Below are 18772 nucleotides of genomic sequence, written 5' to 3'. Positions count from 1 at the left end.
AACTATCTTCAATAACAGATCTTTCCTGCTCTGGTAGTGTGGCTATTAAATGGGCTGCACAACATTTTTTGGCATAGGGGTTATATATAAAAAATGTGTCCCTGTCTTCCCCTAATCTATTTAGATAACAAAGAGGTTTGGGGAACTGATCACCAATGTTACTACTAACACAGATGTAGACAGACATATCTCTATGGAGAATGATCCTTTTTTTGCTGAAAGCACCGTTTCACATGAGGTACTGACAGAGGAGTTTTGTTCATTAGCCCTTTTAACATTTCTAGAGTTCTATACCTAACTGCACCTACAATGGTAGCAATCATATTGTGTGCAATGGCGTGTTTATATGTAGAAGATAATTACACTGAGGGGGGCAACAACAGAATCAGCCTGCATGTAAACAGGTTTCATTTTCTTTCTGCATTCTTGACTGTTTAAACTCCCCCAAATGAAATAACGAGTGGATAGATAAAATCGGGGGACGGGAGGGATTTTGAATTAGTAATGTAGACCTGTAGGGCTTCCCCTTTTTGCTTTTCCATCTGTCTCTTTCTGGCTATTGCCTGGCAGTGTTTATCTGTGACTCAGAAATATTATTAAAAATAAATATGTTTTCATAAAATCATAGAAGATGAGGATTTGAAGGGACCTCAGGCAGTCATCTGTTCCGACCCTCATGCTCAAAGCAGGACCAACTCCAACTACCAGTGGGGTTTTACCATTGGAGAAGGGCAGGTTGAATTAAATGGCACAATTTTATAATGGAAGGAAAAATCAAAGCCTTACAAGTTCTTAGTTCTTACAGTTCTGCAAATTATTTAAATCAAACTCTGCGTGGGGTACCGGAAGAGGAATGGTGGTGTAACTGGAGAGAGAGAGATGGGGCTGTTTCGTGGCTGCATCGAGAGAATAAATGGACAAAGGAGTTTGTCTGTAAATCACAAGCTGCTAGTAGAGAGGAAAACGGCACAGCAGGCGCGACAGCTGCAATGCTCTGGTTCCTTTTCAGCAGCAGAATTTCAATGAGAAATTCTCCCCAGGGCAGGGAGAACTGACGATAAAGGGTGGGCAAGTCACGTAACCTCAGTCCCTGCAATGAGGATACGAAGAGAGTTTCCCTGATGCCCCCGAGGGAAGAGCTGGGGCTGTTCTGCTGACCCCAGGGAGCGGAGATTGAGCAACGTCCCCTGAGCAAATCCCCCAGCGCCGGCGGGAAAGGCTGACGAAGTCCCGCTGACAGCATCTTCCTCAGGCGTGTCTCAACCCACCTCCCCACCTACTAGCGCCAGCGGCCCGGCCTGGCCGGGCCCAGCCTCACACACCCGCCCCGTCAGTCTGGATTAGAGAAAGACCCGACTCCCGGGAAATGGAGTCTCCGTCTTCACCTCCCGCTCCCGCCTCGGAGGGAGACACGCCACCGACCTCACGGGTCTCCCCGCGCCTGCGCCTGCCCCTCAGGCTCTTACTCTTTCTTCGCCAGCACTCAGCGGCGACGAGCGACTGCGCTTTGTGGCCTCCAAAAGTTAATTGACCCGGCCCCGGAGGCCTCCCCGTAGCAACGTGACTCGCTGCCCGGATTGAGCAGGACCCGGTCACATGGCAAAGCTGATGAGCCAATGGAAGGCGAGACATACGCCGGGGGAGGACCAGGGAGCGCAGCGCCATCCTTAGTCCGGGATGTCACGAGAAAAAAACAGGCAAGTAGCTGCGAGCGCCATCTTTATTAAGGGCACAGCCATTTCCCCATGCTCCGGGCGGAATTCAGCCGGCGCGCTGGAGTCCACAGCCTCCAGCCTAGGGCGGCTTTAACTACAGGCGTCTCGGGGACAGCAGGGTGACTCCAGTCCGTCCCCGGCGATGGCCAGAGCTGGGCAATGTCTGGGACTCTGGGTGCTGGGAGACCCAGGGCGGGTGCCGCCGGTAATGGCGGAGCGCCTGGGACAGCACAGGCCAGAGACAGATGCTCCACCCGGCGGGGCCTTGGCCTCAGCCCTTCTCCCAGCAGCCTCACTGGGACCCGTCCGCCCGCGGCCCTGAGCTCCCTGGTGCTGCAGAAGGGGGATGATGGGGCCCGGGGATGCTTTGGGCTTTAGCCTGTCTTGTTCTGGCAAACCAGGCACTTGCATGCCCCCCGCCCCCGTTAATTAGTATGTGTTGTGTGGGGAGGGGGGCACAAAATGCTGGTTGAGAGCTCCCAATGGGCTGGCACGGGGGCCCAAGGATACTTTGGGCTTTAGCCTCTCACCTGTTCTGCCCACCTGTTCCTCCCTTGGGTGCTCACCCCTCTACACTGAGGAGTGGGCCCAGCCCAGCTCAGTCATGTGAGCCTACTCATCCCTGCTTTTCCAGAGGCTGTCGCCTTCATTGTGGCTCTCTCTGCCACTTCTGCAGTCGCCCTCTCCCTCCATGGCCCCCTTTTAGACTGAGCTAGCCATAGTTCAGTAGGCCATGAAGCATTAAGGGTGGAACACCACCTCAAAGCTTAAGTGACCATAGGCCGCTCCCCATAAACCATCCCCAGGGTACATGAGATGGGCCAGATTTATCCTGCCCTGCTGAGGCTGTTAATCAGGTCCCTGGCTCCAAAACGTACAGCAAAGGCAAGTAGCTGAAAGCAGTGATATTTGGTTTACTGTTCAAAGCTGATGTGCTTATTCTTTTCAGATAGTAAATCTGTTTATTGCTTTGACTGGCTTTCATTATAGCTAAGATATGCAAAGGTATGAATTTCAAAATTAGTAAATAAAGATACAGCCTTCCACCAAAATAAATTTTATACAGATGGGGAGGCAAGAGAGGAAGCATTAGATGTATTTACAGATATTCACTTAATAAAACTCAGTTTACAACAGAGCTGGAAGAGTTGTAAACAGCACAAGGTAGGGAACAGAGCGGTTTTCCTTTAGGTTTTTTTAATAATATGCCTCTTTCCAAAAAACCCATATTCCCTCACACATACTCCCTCTGCAGTGTCTTGATTTCAGATTTATTTTCTGGATCTTACACTCAACACAAAAGAGGATATAGTCCTAGCCTCACGAGTTTGCAATTTAAACAAGATATAGAACATGTATGGTGTGATCAAGATTATGGTTTCAAGTATAGTTTTTTATGTAAACTTAAAATTTGTTAGGTGACTGTTTTACTTGTATTAGTCGTAGTCATTATGGAAGAAATGATTGAAGGAGGATTTTGCATAGAGAAGACAATAGTGAAGAAATTAAGTTTACAGCGGCTGTGGGAGTTTACATTCGTTAGGTTAGTACACAGTCTACTTATGCATTTTTGTATTAAGTTTAAAAATACATTAAAAGAAAGTTAAAGGTTCAAAGTCAAGTATTCAGAAGTTAGGAGATATCAGAATTAAGGTTTCATGTGCAACCTTAGTTGTGCCCCGTTATGCATATCCATTATGATACAGTCCTCTGTTACATCACCACATACTATTTTTTCCACAAGACCCCTGCTTCATTCGGTGCACAGGATGGAGAGTGTTCAAAGAATGTAAAGGAGGATGTTATCTATAGAGCCCTGCCTCACTTGTGGAAGTTGCCAAGCTTCAACCATTCAGGCTGAAATGCAGGGTCTTATAATGGAAAGCCCCATACCTGCAATAAGAATCTTATAACAGAGTGTGGGGTAACCTTAAATTGTAAGAGTTGCTACTAGCTCTACCTATAGTACTGTGTTGTATAATGATACACCAAAAGCTTCCAGATGACTTCCAGCCATGTAATCAGTATTATACTTGTCTTATTTTCATGTTGGAGTGGGGGTCTTTTGGGCATAGATATAGAAAGACTTACTGAGAGTTGAGATGGCATTTGAAGAATTATGCAGGCTCCCAAGTAAGCTTTTTAGTCCTTAACACCTGTGCCCCATTAAAATATGTTTAAAACTTCAAAGTAGGCTCAATACTAGTTGATCATATAAGCACATGAAGAAAGTAAAACATTCAGTTGTCTCTTTGCATCACATGCACTGTAGGGTACAATACCCTTAACTGCCATCTGTAGCAATTACATGGGTTCAGGTAGGGGGAGAGAGACTCAGTGAGTGTGTGTTAATGTTTCCTCATGAATTGAATAGTTGGCTGTGGTAAAATGTACCATGTAACTCAGTGTTTTGTTCTTATAGAAGAGACTAAAGCCAGATGTGCATTTTGAACAACTTGTTTTATACTACAAAGAAATAAAGCCATCCTAGGGCAAATTATTTTAAATTCTGTAAACCACATAAGCAATTGGGGAAAAAGTGTTATTCCATTTGAGGAGAAAAGGAAAAAGGCTACTACAGTGATGTCCTGCACATTTATTAAAGGTTTTCCTATCAATTCTAGACGAGTTTTACATAGTGTTTCAAACACTAATCCTATGTCACTATCAACAATCTATTTACAAAAGCACACCACCAGTTGTAAAATTTTTGGTAAAACGAACAAAAAGTACAAAGTACAATGTTGATATGATTCCTAGTCTCAAACTCATTGTCATTTATATAAAAAGATATTTTCAAAAACAAGACACTTTCAGAGAGCTAGCATAGCCCTGTGAAGCAAACTTGATTTTTTTTTTTAAGTAGCCAGTTATCACTTGGTTCATAATTATTAAACTTGAAGATTCATTGACTCATATGAGCCATTCAATTGCTATGAAATTTCATAGCTCATTGCTGACAAACTACAGCCAATCTTCCACCAGCCAAAGTAGCCAGAAAAATTCTCCTAATAAGGGAGACAAATATGTCCAGTAGCTAAACACTTGACTGAATTTCAGAAGGTAAGTCCTTATATAGGTGTTGGTGTTGCTGCATGTGCACATCCCATGCAATCACTGTGGCCAAGGCTGAAACTAGGACCATGCTCTTAAATGCCACAGTTCTTATGGTAACATAATGAAGTCCCGTCCTCCCCACCCCTCAAATCCAAGCCAATTAAAACTGCTAAGCTTCTCAGACCCGGCAGTTACTGTGCATATCTTACAGGCTCTTTGTTTCAAGACAAAACTAAATGCTGAGGCCCCAGCATATACAGCCTTCACTCTGATTATAGAGTTGATTATTCACAAGAGTAGTACAGTACTATACAGTAGTGGAGACACCCTTGAAATTTAGATTCCCGCATGTTTCTTGAACTTCTTGTCAAGGTGTTGCAAGAAATGCAAACATCTACATTTTCTTCTGCTGGACCATACGAATAAACTCTATAGCTTGGCTACTTACCCACCACCACTTTAGGCTTTTACTTTGTCATTTAACTAGCTAGAGAAATTGGTTTCTCCTGGATATTCGAGCAGTCTGTATAAATGTCCAAAACTGGGCTGCCTCACCTCTAAAAAGGCCATTATAGGCCTCTTACCCATTAAAACATGGCCCACAAGTCAAATAGAGAAGACTGCCCAAATCTACATCATAATAAGTATTCTGTTTTTAGAAATTTTGTGCTTTAGTTTCTCAAAACAGATTAGCAGCTGTATCTGGAAAGTAACTACAGTGTTGACAAGTTTCATCAGTATATGAAAAGCGGGTTAGCAAGCTGATGTGAAAATCCCTTGAGTTGCCATACAAGAGTGGAGAAGTCTTTGTAACTAAGGCCACAGGAACAGATAAGACATGAGTACACTCTTCACAGTGGCTGCCAGGTTTAAAAAAAAAAAAAAAAAAAATTAGGTTGGCAACACCTACAGGTGGACAGACAACCCTTAAACTGGCAAAAGCGAACCATTTATAATCCAGAAGCAGTAACTATCTACTTGTACATAATCTAAGCATGAGGCCTCACAGTTCTTTAACAGCGGATTCTGTGTTTACATATTAACTTGCTCTGCTTTTACTATGGCTGACTGGATGATTTGTGAAATGTTGCCCCTACATTTCAACTAAGATATTCATACCCTCTTTGCAAGTCACTTGTGTTGGCTGGGCATATGTATTCTCTTAGTACTGATTAAGTTTTAGAGCTGGGCCTGCCCAGTTCTTCATGGAAAACCTCTTTGAAAGATGTACCATTCACATTAAATATTTAGAAGCATCTTCCTGTAAAAGTCCAAACAGCATCCAGAGAAGTAGCAATTAGATCTCAGTTGTGAAAGTATTTCATTGTATGTTACTAGATAAATAGTACAGCAGACTACCCATTCCTTCACCTGAGAAAAAGCAGTAGCCACAGTCAGTTTTGGTCAGAATGCTTCAGTTTTACATCTCCTGATTAGTATTTGTTGATACCAAAGATTCTTACACCATGAAGCTGTGGCAACTTGGGGAGAAGCACACTCAAGAGAGAAGCTGTGTTCAGGATGAAGTGTGCTGGATCGTACTTGGTATAGAAGCTTGCCAGGAAATACCTGCAGAAACAAAGGGAGCAAAGAGAGCTGACAAATCTTGGGTTTTTTTTAAATGAATAGAATTTTTAAAAATAGTAAAGTCATCAGGGGACTGAGAAAGGTTTCAGGGAATGGGGGGTAGCAGGGAGTGAGCAGAATGACACAGGACAGAAATATTCCTGAGCTAAAAATCCTGCTTTAAGAAGCTTTTATAGCTTCAATAAATTATGGCCCCAGCATCTTTATCCCACAACTCTAAGATCAGGGATCAGATTTTCCCTCCCCCACCCTTTCAAGCTGAAGTCCTGACACTCAAAAGATACAAGGCCAGCTGAGAACTCAGGTTTTAAATGGCACAAGGTGTTATATTTAGGTTAAAATATAAAACTATTTCTCATAAGTTTTAATTAGTTTAATAAACTCAATGACAAGGCATATGAAGTTCTGTAAAGCAAAGACGACCCAGAAGTTGAGTATAGTTGTGATCAGCAAAGTCTTAAAAAAAAACCCGCAATCCTTTTGATGTTTCCATTGCAAGTTTGCTATTGTAATTTAGCTAGCTGACAACCAGTTCTACTGGAAAAGTTAGCATGCCATGGATTCCAGCTTTTTGCCAGCCGTCTCACACTTTTTTTGAACCTGTAGTCTCACCCCTTTTTCTGCTGTTACAATCCACTTCTTTGCTTAAAAAAAAAAAAAAAAAAAAAAAAAACAACAAAAAGCGATGTGAATTTCCTTGTTTTGGGGAGTGGCTCTTCAAACTTCTGTTGCCTGAAGTGGTGTAATTGGATGTTTTTACATCTTGGGAGCAGAAGGCACAGCTTGAACAAAGCTCCTGCATTCTTGCCAACAAAAAATGCTCCTGCATTCTTGCCACCAGCAAGTGGGAGGCTTTCCCTGAAAAATGGGGAAGATAGTGACATGTACTTCTGTGAAGTCGTATTAAAAATTTAAGAAGTGTATAGCCCTTATGATTGTGAAATAGCCTTCTAAATATGAACCAATGTAGAATTCTCTTTCCAAATCTGCAGTGTCGCTGGTGCTGCTAACACCAAGCTGTAGAAAAGGAAACTATAGCAACACTCTGAGATGTTTCATTGCTGCATTCAGCATCCTGTGGGTAAAATCAGATCAGTTTCATTCTGCTGATGCTTAGAAAGTCTATGAACACATACCAGAGGCAGGTGACTAAGTTGAGATTGGGAGGAAGGGGGGCAGAAAAAAATGAGTCTGGGAGAGGCAGATTGGCATAGACCTCCTTCCCTGCAGTAGCTAGAAGGCTAGAGAGGAAAAGTGTAGTATGCATTCTATCCTACAGGAGAATCTAAGGTGGAGAACAGCAAGAAATACTTTTTTCCTCAAAAGCCAGAAAAGCAGAAGGAGACTTCAAGTTTTATCAAAAAACAACTGGCCATCTTCCATATAAGCTTCTGGAGCCAACTAGCCATCTTCCATATAAGCTTCTGGAGCCCCTGAAGAGTTAGAAATTCTGGCACACTCCTGCTTCTCAGGAGGGATAGATCTCTCATCAATGTGCTGTCCTTGGATCTTGCTGGTGGCCACTTATCACTCAGTCTGGCTGCTTACTAGTAGATTCAGTCCTTTGGCTACCCAGTGTCTTAAGTTTTTCAAATGCTGGTGTAGGACCTGATCCTGAAAAGTGCAGCTTAGCACTTCATAGGACTGGTCCCTTAGTATTTAACTGACTTACTTTCTATTTGTATATTAGTTGCAGGTATAATTCCATCAACACAGGCTAGGCTGTGTAAAGTTTCTAATCAGTTGTATTTGCATTGTTACAGAACTAGTGTAAATAGAAATAATCCTATTAGCAGAATGCAAAACTGACATGTAGTATGGATCTGATTCAGTAAGAAGTGTGGCAAAGTTCATAGCAAGTGTGAGATAAGCACTTCTGATGTTTACAAAAGATGAAATCACAAATACTGAGACTTGAGTTACTATCTTCAGCATGCACATGGTACTTTGGGAAGTTTAACAGTACATTTTCCTCATTAAAAGCCAATTCTGCAAACCTTTACACTTGTTAATATTTGCTAAATTGGGCCTCTATTTCAATTACAGGGTTCAAAACTGCATGGAAAAGAACAATTGTAAACTAATTTAATCACCAAACACATGCTCTGTAAATCTATCAAATAGAGACAAAAATAAATAAGGAAAAAGATTTAACAGATGTAAAGTATAACTAATTGATTAATTGAAAGTTTTTATTCCACATATATATATTATATTAAATTTCAAGTACACACACAAGATAGAATCATTCTAACAGTTCAGAACTCACAGAATTATTGGAGAGATTGTGAAGAATTTTCGTGAAGATGTAAACTGTACTCCATAGTCCAGTTGCTCCCAGTGTGTTAGCAGCCTGGCTTTACCCTGGTCAGGTGTTTCAAAAGGAGTTCCCTTTACTGCATGTAAGAATACATACATTCCCTGGGAAAATAAATTTTTGTAAAATGTGGCATTATTATTATGAAATGTTTTGTATTACTGTAGCCTCTTCAGGGCCCCATCAGAGATCAGAGCCATATTATGCTAGGCATGGTACAAGCACTTAGTAAGGGAGTTTGTGCCAGGAAGAGCTTACAACCTGGGCAGACAAAGCATAGAAGTAGGGAAAAGGGAGGGGAGGGAGGGAACAGAAAGAAGCACAAAGAAGCGAAGTGACTTGCCCAAGGTCGGCAGGTCAGTCACAAAGCCAGGATTAGAACCAAAGTTTCTGGATAACAATCTTATCCACTAGATTACACAATAACGATTATATGATGGAACAGACTGTAAGTAAGAGCTCTAACAAGTTCAAGGTTACTAATCAGTAGTCAGAAAACACAATATTAAAGTCAGTAGTGATGAAGAAAAGTTACCCGCTTGGTAACTTTCAGTCTAGTTAGTAAAACGAGACCTTTTTTTAGGACAGCATCCTTTCTTAAAACAGCAATCTTTTCCATATTGTGGCAGATCATATAGTTTTATTGTTGATACTCAGTTGTTGGTGGTCTCAGGAGCCTAGGAACTGTAAATGACTTTCATTTATGGCACAAACTGATGGACTGTGGTCCCTGGTTTCCTAACCTTGACATAACATTTATACTCATGTATACATTTTAACTATAGGCCTGAACCAAAGTTCACTGAAATCGGTTAGAATCTTTCCATTACCTTCAATGAAGATTGGATCAGGCCCTGAAGATAGGGCTTTCTTTTTAAATCATACAGAGCTAATATGATCCCTTCTCCCAAAGTGTAAACAAGTCATAAAGCCAAACAAATATTTTCATCCTAGGATTAAGAGTGTGAAATGCTGTAATTTTTTGTGTGTGTGTGTGTGTAACCTCCGAGTTCTGCAGCTAGATTAATAGCTAATACCAGGGGGTTATACACAGAGTATGTTCTCAATACGTCTGCTACTCCCACTAATATTTGAGGGTTATCTACTTACAAATAGAACAGAATGCATAGTTATTAGCAAGCCAATTGGCATTTATGATTTGTAACATTTTGGCTTAGCTTTCCAAAATCTCTATTGATTTAAAACTGACAGAACAAGGAGCAACGGTCTCAAGTTGCAGGGGTGGGAGGTCTAGGTTGGACATTAGGAAAAAGTTTTTCACTAGGAGGGTGGTGAAGCACTGGAATGGGTTACTTAGGGAGGTGGTGGAATCTCCATCTTTAGAGGTTTTTAAGATGCGGCTTGACAAAACCCTCGCTGGGATTATTTAGCTGAGGTTAATCCTGCTCTGAGCAGGGGATTGGACTAGATGACCTCCTGAGGTCCCTTCCAACTCTATGATTCTATGTTTCCCCGATTCAAAATGTTTTGGTTGAACACTAAAAATCAACAATCCCATTTGTCACCTACACTTGTTCCCTCTTTCCCCCTGATTAAAAACAGTAACATATAGTTCCTTCCACTGTAAATGGACTGTGAGAAAGTTCATTGCAGAAGATGACACTCTGGCCAATTCAATTTCCTTGTCTACACAACTTAGAGTAGGTTGTATCTTTCTCCTCTCCTACACTTTAAATAAATAATTGCCAGCTAGTTTCTTAATGTCTGTTACAAGACAGAGTACTCACCAGATTGTGAATCACATTTGTTAAGGTCCATGCAACAGGAACACTGAAGAAGGGAATGCTGAGCAAGACAATATGAAGCATGCCAACTCCAAGTGCATATGTCAGCCACATTCCACGACTGTTCATCACCCTCGTGTTTGGATTTACCTCGCTATGGGCAACTCCTACGTTCATTTTTACTCTATAAAAACAAAATTGTATGAAGATGGAGATCACAAGATTCATATATTAGAGATACTCAGTATATTCTACATCCAATTTTCAGACTAGGAGAGAGACTATTATAATAAATATTTTTATAATAGGGTAATATAGCTAGAAAGAGCATTGGGTAGAGCACAGGACATGGAAGTCAAGAGTTCTGACTCTGACTTGTAGTTTGATCTTGATTATCTACATAACAAAAATCTAGGATTGTCACTCTGAAGCCTAGAATGTCCAAAGAGTCAGTATGTTGTGATGGAAACAGCTACAAGCATGGCTGAAGACTCTTTTCGTTTATAATATGTCCAGGTTGAATCGTTGGTAGGATTCTTGGTCTGTTACTGTCCAATTTTTAAGTTTTCACCCATTTTAACTTTACAAATTACACCTACCAGTATGTGATGTACAGCTACAGTATGACATGTATATATGTTATACCAAGAGTCCTAGACGCCTATAACCATTGTCATATCACAGGTAACTCACCCAGTCACCACCCTTACTGTACAATTAATTTGCATGTGACAACTTCTTTTATGAGGGAGACTGCATGGATGGTGGAATACTTGTCCCAACTGAAACACCTGTCATGCACCCAAATCAACATATATATCCTAGCACAAGCCCCTAGATACAAAACACAACTACCCAACACATGCTGCACAAACCCTCTTTCACCACCCACCCAAATCCATACTATTTGGATGGAAAAGATGGGGATTAATATGAAAATTGAAAGATGGATACGGAACTGGTTAAAGGAGGGACTATGAGTCATACAGAAAGGTGAACTGTCAGGCTAGAGAGAGGTTACTAGTGGAGTTCCTCCGGGATCGGTCTTGGGACCAATCTTATTTAACTTTTTTATTACTGACCCTGGCACAAAAAGTGGGAGTATGCTAATAAAGTTTGTGGCTGATATAAAGTTGGGAGGTATTGCTAATACAGAGAAAGACTGGGATATCATACATAATCTGGATGACCTTGTAACCTGGAGTAATAGAAATAGGATGAAATTTAATAGTGGAAAGTGCAAGGTCATGCATGTAGGGACTAATAACAAGAATTTCTGCTATAAACTGGGGATGCATCAGTTGGAAGTGAGAGAGGAGGGGAAGGATCTGGGCATATTGGTTGATCACATCTTGACTATGAGCCGCCAATGTGATGTGGCCATCAAAAAAGCTAATGCAGTCCTTGGGTGCATCAGACAAAGTATTTCCAGTAGAGATAGGGAGGTGTTAGTACCATTATACAAGGCGTTGGTGAGACTTCATCTGGAATACTGTGTGCAGTTCTGGTCCCCCATGTTTAAGAAAGATGAATTCAAACTGGAACAGGTGCAGAGAAGGGCTACTAGGATGATCCACGGAATGGAAAATCTGCCTTATGAGAGGAGACTTAAAGAGCTTGGCTTGTTTAGCCTAACTAAAAGAAGGCTGAGGGGAAATATGATTGCTCTCTATAAATACATCAGAGGGATAAATACAAGGGAGGGAGAGGAATTTTTTAAGTTCAACGCCAATGTGGACACAAGATCTAATGGATACAAACTGGCCATCAGGAAGTTTAGACTTGAAATTAGACGCAGGTTTCTAACCATCTGAGGAGTGAAGTTCTGGAATAGCCTTCCAAGGGGAGCAGGGGGCAGGGCAAGAAACCTAGCTAGCTTCAAGACTAAACTTGATAAGTTTATGGAAGGCATGGTATGACAGGACAGCCTAATTTGGCAATTGACTGATCTTAGATTACTAGCAGTAAATATGCCCAATGGTTTGTGAAGGAATGTTAGATGTGTTGGGTTCTGAGTTACTACAGAGAATTCTTTCTGGGTGTCTGGCTGGTGAGTCTTGCCCACATGCTCAGGGTTTAACTGATTTGCCTTATTTGGGGTCAGGAAAGAATTTTTCCCCAGGGCAGACTGGCACAGGTCCTGGGTTTTTTTTGGGTTTTTTTTTGCCTTCCTCTGTAGCATGGGGCACGGGCTCACTTGCTGATGGATTCTCTGTACCTTGAAGTCTTTAAATCATTATTTGAGGACTTCAGTAACTCAGTCTTAGGTTAGGGGTTTATTACAGAGGTGGGTGGGTGAAGTTGTGTGGCCTGTGTTATGCAGGAGGTCAGACTAGATGATCATAATGGTCCCTCTGACCTCATAGTGTATGACTCTATGAACTATCCCAGCACAACATAACCAACCCACAAATCAACACAACCACCTACACCACAGCCCCAAACATCACTCTGAATACTAGAATGTCAGTTGAGTCAGTGTGAAGTGATGGAAATAGACCTTTCAATCGTGCTTGTAGCTATTTGTTTAGACTATCACCAGGGTCATTCCCCACTGGGATTTGCAATTTGTTACTGTCCAATTTTTAAGTTCTTTCTTTAAAAAACAACCACCAAAAAAAATCACCCACACATGACTTTACGATTCAGCTACTAAAATCATTCAAACATTCTATACATCAGTTTTCCTATCAGTAAAAGAATAATTCCTACGTGACAGGAGTGTTTGGCTTAACTTTTGAAAAGTGCTTTGAGATATCTAAGTGAAAGGTGCCAATAATTTTAATATTAAAGTTTTAATTATTTGCCTATGAGATAGCTGAGGTGGAGCAGATAGCATTTATAGGAGAAGACCCAGTCCCCTCACCCCCTTGGCCCTGGATATTAAAATGACTTCTTCCATTTTTATCCACCACTTGTTTTAAAAAAAAGTTTACCTCCTTCATGCTGTCACGGCCTGTAAGTCTAGAACTACTTCTACTCATTTCCTAGGAAAATACAACATTTTCAGCCTAGCAAGCAAGTCAGAGTATATGGAATGTATTGAAGCAGTAGCTGTGGGTTAAAGCATAAAATAGAAACCACAGATTCATCTGGGGTGATGCAGTTTGCAATCAGTTCTTGCACAAACCTGTTTCCAAATCTGCACGTGCAAAGGATGAATTACAACTCTTAAATCAGAAACAAACCTCTGCCTTCAAATGTGGTAGCGGTCACTCCCATCAACAATGCAGTTTAATGGGAGAATCCAGATTGATTTCTACAGTATATATACTAGAACAATCACATAGGTCTTTTCCTCTGCCATTTCTTCTTGTTTAATCAGCTTCATAAGAGACTCTCTCTCTTGACCACAAAGATGAATTCAGGTGTACTACACACATCTCCTGGTTCTGGCCAGAATCCAAGCCACATTTTGGTACTTTGAAACTTTTTCAGTTGAATGATGGGCACAGTGGATGGACTAGTCTTATTTACAAACTATTAAGAGGATGGAAATGATAAAATTATATACCTTTTCATCTCAGTGCACTTTAAAGTTATACATACAGCACCATGGAAAAGGAGCCACCGCTAGGGTGAAAGGCAGCAGCTAAATGGCATTCGGCACATTACAGAAAAAGGTGCATGTGAGATGTGTAGATGAGAGGTGACCATTGTTTGGGAACTGAAGGAAACAAGGATATATTACGCAGTAAGAATGGTGTAAATACGTAGTCTTACGAAAAGCCTCATAAGCTCTTAATTGTCAATGCAAGCTGAAGAGATCTCAGGTCTAAGGTGTCAGCTGAAAGTCACATATTGCAAACTTGAATTCCATATAGTTATCTGTCTCAGAAGTTAGCTGGTCCTGTGATTCCAGGGACTCTAGGTACCATTCCCTCAATCTGAAGACGAGGATACTAGTTTTTTCTTTTACAGATGGAACCTGACCAAGAGACCTGGTCAAACACTAATTGTTAGCTCTATTTTCAGCCTATATTTAAGATAAATTGTGTTTTTAGTCCATATGCTGGTACTGCCTCTCTCATGTTGGATGCTGAGGCTGGGCAGGGATAAATGGGGCATGAATGATTTAACGCTCCTAACTTTTTAATTATTATTATTATTACTCCTTTTGCTACTTTGCTGCAGTAAGATCTTTTCCAAGTCTACTAGTGCCTCAGAGAACAGTAGAGCACAACTTCAAGACAGAAATATCACATTCTGGACTAAGATCTGATTAATGGAAAACCAGTTACAGAATGTTTAAAAGCAAAAACAATTCCCACCCTCTCACATATTCATACACACCATATACTGACCACTGCTACAGTTAATCTGTTTGAAAAGCCATTTAAGTGTTGCTTAATTATCTTTGCCCCTTCTAGCTTCACCCTCACACACAATTTACTACAGAGGGGTCAGAATCTGATGTCAGATCTGCCTGAATCCAGAGCAAACCCAGCGAAGCCAACAGAATTAACTCCAGATACAGTCTTCAGCGTAACACAGATTAGAATCTGGCCCGTGGAATTTTAAAACGTTTCAGAACACTGGGAGTGTTGGCAGGCCTTTAATACTTTAGTTCTTGATCACATGAATACAGAGCTTTAAGGCAAACTCCAGAATCGTTGAAAGGAGGATTACCTTCACCATACACTGGCAGAGTTCCAGTTAAAACAAGAGCCCAGCCACTCTAGATTCCAGGTTGTAGGCAGATAAGGGGAAAACCCTCTTCCCAATAACAAACCAACAAACAAACAAAAAAACCGTGCACATTTCATCTTTGCTATTTTGCTGAGTGCGGCATGGGAGATTACCCAGAAAGCAGCCGTCCAGTCACTTTACAGACAATAGCCACTCTAGATCCTGACTCTAGGTACCTGCATTCACTGTGTGACTGGAAAGTTTCACCTTCGTTTCGTTTTCTGTTCCACCGTAGCGTAGCCAGTCTGACACATAATCCGGGCAAAGGCAGACCTCACAGCTTGCAGCAAGCTAGATCCGTTTGCTGCAGGGCAGAGATCCCATGCACTAAAGGGAGGAGCCCCTCTCCAAGCCCAAACGGAAGAGATCGTGCGTATGCAGGGCCTGCTGCCGCTGCTTTGTTACTGGGGGAGTGCAGCCCTCTTTGTGGGGCGCCTCTGGATCCTACACAATGACGGCAGCTCCCATTTCCCCTGGGCACAACCCTCCTCCCCCACCCTCCATCCGACTCACGGAAAGGGGGCGGAGGGAACCTACCGCCTGGGTTCACCTCCCTTCCGCAGCGCCGAACCGATCGCCCCGCCACCGACCGAGCTCGCTTCTCCCCGCCACCAACTCTCCTCCACCTCCACCAGCGGGTTGCCCGCGCGCCCGCCCGCTGCGCAGTGCGGCGCAGCTGCCTGACACGCCACTCCAGCCGCCCAGTGGTGCAGCAAGCTGCCTGGGGGAGGAGGGACCTGCAGCGAGGCCTGCCAGTGCCCTTCGCTCCGCCTGGGTGTGTGGTGTGGCCTGTTCCAGTTCCCAGCTCGGCGCACTGCAGAGCGCTCTGGGGCGCCGAGCCGAGCCGAGCCGAGCCGAGCTACGCGGGAGTTGTTTTGTTCGCTGCGGTGGGAGAGGCAGCTAGTGAAGCTGCTGCTGCTGCACGGCCGGAAGCACGTGGCACTGGTTGATCTTTGGGATGGAAGGAAGGCGGCCCTAGACTGAGCATGTCACAGTGCAGCGGTGTGTTTTGGCTGGGGTCGCTCGCTGTTGGCCTCCGCTGTAGGCCCCAGGTAAGAGTGGGAAGACACTAGTGCCTTCGCCTTGCCTGCCACAGGGGAAAAGGCTGGTGCGACTTCAGGAGTCTGATGTTCAGAAGTGCTGAGCAGCCTCTGCGGACTGTAGCGGGAGTTGTGGGGGCTCCGCTCCTCTCCTCTGAAAATGAGGCCTGAGGGTGAATAAACTGGGCACTGTCACATCCCTCACCCTTAGCGAGGCTGGAGGAGAGCACAGACTGAGGGGACTCGGTTCAGTTACTAGCGCAGGCAGTTTAAAATGACATTGGATTGTCAGCGTCGCTGGTATTTTCTGTGCCTTCGTTTGTGTAGCTCCGCATTTTGATGTGAGTAAGGTAGGATAATGCAAGTGACACGATACTAAATTGTGTGATAAGCAGGTAAGTGGGGTTAAAAGAGGGGAGGGGGCATTCTTCAAGAGAAGAACTGTCATGTTCTACTCCATAAAGGGTCAAGCTCTTCTGTGCAGTAGACAGAGGTTTTTCAGGGCCAGTCTGAGACCAGGGCAGTGAATACCCCCCAAGAGCTAAGGACCATCACAAACCTTCACCAACTTTTTCTCCAAGTAATAGGTGCACTTTGATCTGCCTTCTCCAGCAAACACATAGCAGAATCTATATTAAAAAAAAAAAAAAAAAAACCCACAAAAACACTGCTGGAAGGCACTGAGACACCCTGGTGATGAGTGAGGTATAATTTACTTAGCTATATAGAAAATAACAAACTATGGACTTGAGAGCGGTTTGTTTTTGCAACAGTTTTTCCAAAGCATGAAGCTCTCACAGGTGTAGTGATCATCTTAGAAGTGGATATACTCTGTATTATCAGTTAATGAGGTGACAACTCCTTTCACCTCCCTCACACACATACTGTTTAAAGCAACAAATTATGGTTGAGATTTTCCATGCACAGAAATCCAGAGATTCAGATTTATGGTCCTCACAACAGCAATTGTAAATCAACCGGTTTCTAACATATGCCCTGCTTTGGTTGCAGTGTATATGGTTTGACCACCGGAGAGTACAGCTCTTACCTTTTGATCTATATCCTTGTCCTATGAGAGAAATAAGCTTGTCTTTTCTATTTAGACTGATTACTCTTAATACACCCAGGTGGAAGGGAGCTCTCTGTAACTGACACATAGAGACCAGTCTTCTTCTAAAAGAGCTTTGGTGTTGAGGAAAGAAACCATCCCTCTAAGGGCCCAGAGCAGCAGCAGAACTACTCCCACATCCTCATGGAGAGTCTGCATAGACTGCCTTCGTCCTCTGAAGTCAGTGGCCTCTGATGCTGTTTGTTGAGGTCCACTGTTCCCTGAATAGTTGCTTCAGGTAGGCCAGGTGGAGCTAGGCTCCATGGTGTGGAGGCAGTGTGCACCGTATGTTGGGCTGTCTGTTTTACAACTGTCTTATGGAGTATCTTCTGCATACAGAATCATCTGTTCCCACAGAGGAAAGGAGCAAGATTTGGGGCCATTGTGCATGAATAGTTAAGGCTGAGATCCCTTCTAAAGCTCCACTGCTTCTGTGTTCAATGTAGAGTATCCCCAGAACTTAGTGTCAGTGACACTCCTGGACAAACAAAGACAGGAAGGTTCGTTTTGTTTTGTTTTGTTTTGTTTTGTTTTACACAATTACATTAATTTCAGATTAAAACACAGTGGGCAAATATAAATATTTACCAACTAATTAAGGGTAAACATGGCAAAGGAAATGCTCAAGTTTCTGAGAGGACACTGTAAAATCAATAGTTAAAATTCTTTAAAATCTTGACATTCTCTGACACTCCTTTTTTAAAGACAAAGCTAATAGTATTATAGTTTGCATGTATATTACAATTTAAATCTTCAAAAAGCTGTATGAACAATAACTAATCTCCACTTTAATGCCCCAGTTCTGCCTTTATGCGTATACTTGATTTTACACACGAGTATCATTAGCTTCAAGGTGTGTAAAGGAAAATACATTCATAAGCATTTGCAGGATCAGGATGTTAGAAGACTCTTCAGTGCAGGGAATATATCTTTTTATTTATAAAGCACTATGTATATTTATGGCATTATATAAGTGTTTTAAGTAATAATAGCATCCCTTTGAGGCAGGTATGATAAGCATTATCATTTTACTGATAAGGGATATTGAGACAGAGAAATTAAATGGCTTAAGTCAGAAGTCTCAAGACAGAATATGGCCCACAGAAGATTGGGTTTTGGTTTGTTAGAAACAGTCATATTCAGTGGCAGTGTGGTCTAGGGCAGAAGCATGAGAATAAAAACTAGGAACTTCTGCTCTGAGATTGTACATAACTCCAGTTGAAGTCAGTATGTGTTACAAAGGCATACCTGAGGGCAGAATTAGGCTCAGTAATTTTAGATAGATTAAAAATAGTCTGGTGTCATTGAGGGGTTTGTGACTTTCTGATCTTGGCATCATTTCTGGGCTCCTCATGGGCACAGGGGTCCACCCATGCAGATATGATTGCAGGATCAGGATCATATACTGTATTCATTTAGTCAAGGAACAAGTAAGTGCTCACTGTGGTATTGAACAGAAAACAAAATGTACCTGAAAAGATAACTGGGACTATGAAATGTTTTGTCCATTGCTC

General features: G+C 42.4%; 3 protein-coding genes and 1 long non-coding RNA gene across 14 annotated transcripts in view; 2 read left to right on the top strand and 2 right to left on the bottom strand.

The window, feature by feature from the left end:
* The window catches only part of OSGEPL1 (O-sialoglycoprotein endopeptidase like 1), a 34482-nt gene extending 32368 nt beyond the window's left edge, over positions 1 to 2114 (bottom strand). For 2 of the 3 annotated variants that reach the window (XM_067549036.1, XM_067549038.1), the window contains exon 1: positions 1467 to 2114. The gene's annotated coding sequence lies outside the window, so the exon portion shown is untranslated. Of the gene's footprint in view, positions 1 to 1422 lie in introns of all 3 variants that reach the window. The other variant, XM_067549037.1, reaches the window with a different exon arrangement.
* On the top strand, positions 1685 to 8417 carry LOC137153556 (uncharacterized). Its single transcript, XR_010919834.1, has 3 exons — positions 1685 to 1697; positions 3134 to 3258; positions 8406 to 8417. It is a non-coding gene; the product is annotated as an uncharacterized lncRNA (long non-coding RNA).
* On the bottom strand, positions 4297 to 15953 carry ORMDL1 (ORMDL sphingolipid biosynthesis regulator 1). Of its 2 annotated transcripts, none has more exons than XM_067549039.1 (4): positions 15648 to 15953; positions 10425 to 10605; positions 8629 to 8780; positions 4297 to 6341 (listed from the first exon to the last, which is right to left on the bottom strand). In XM_067549039.1, the coding sequence occupies exons 2-4, from the start codon at positions 10596 to 10598 to the stop codon at positions 6206 to 6208; spliced, it is 462 nt and encodes a 153-aa protein (XP_067405140.1). In that variant the 5' UTR covers positions 10599 to 10605; positions 15648 to 15953; the 3' UTR covers positions 4297 to 6205. The 2 variants fall into 2 exon arrangements, with proteins under 2 accessions (XP_067405140.1, XP_067405141.1); XM_067549040.1 differs by lacking the exon at positions 15648 to 15953 and adding an exon at positions 15287 to 15589.
* A 66-nt stretch (positions 15954 to 16019) lies between these two features.
* PMS1 (PMS1 homolog 1, mismatch repair system component) overlaps positions 16020 to 18772 on the top strand; it is an 87495-nt gene continuing 84742 nt past the window's right edge. For 6 of the 8 annotated variants that reach the window (XR_010919832.1, XM_067549020.1, XM_067549023.1 and 3 more), the window contains exon 1: positions 16020 to 16162. The gene's annotated coding sequence lies outside the window, so the exon portion shown is untranslated. Of the gene's footprint in view, positions 16163 to 16232; positions 16492 to 17370; positions 17759 to 18772 lie in introns of those variants that run through there. The other 2 variants (XM_067549021.1, XM_067549022.1) reach the window with 2 other exon arrangements.

The sequence above is a fragment of the Emydura macquarii genome, unplaced genomic scaffold (genome assembly GCF_026122565.2).
Source record: "Emydura macquarii macquarii isolate MOO-44397 ecotype Brisbane River unplaced genomic scaffold, CSIRO-AGI_Emac_v2 contig_1253, whole genome shotgun sequence".
NCBI lineage: Eukaryota > Metazoa > Chordata > Testudines > Chelidae > Emydura > Emydura macquarii.
Note: the sequence above shows the minus strand (reverse complement) of the source record. Positions and strands in the feature narration are given on the sequence as shown.

What these genes read in the sequence shown, in the direction of transcription:
- ORMDL1 (XM_067549039.1), bottom strand. Translation starts at nt 10,598, where the DNA reads ATGAACGTAGGAGTTGCCCATAGCGAGGTAAATCCAAACACGAGGGTG. An exon ending in CAAATGTGATTCACAATCTG is followed by an intron (nt 8,781 to 10,424) that starts GTGAGTACTCTG and finishes TTATTTTCCCAG; the next exon opens with GGAATGTATGTATTCTTACA. An exon ending in ACAATCTCTCCAATAATTCT is followed by an intron (nt 6,342 to 8,628) that starts GTGAGTTCTGAA and finishes TTGTTTCTGCAG; the next exon opens with GTATTTCCTGGCAAGCTTCT.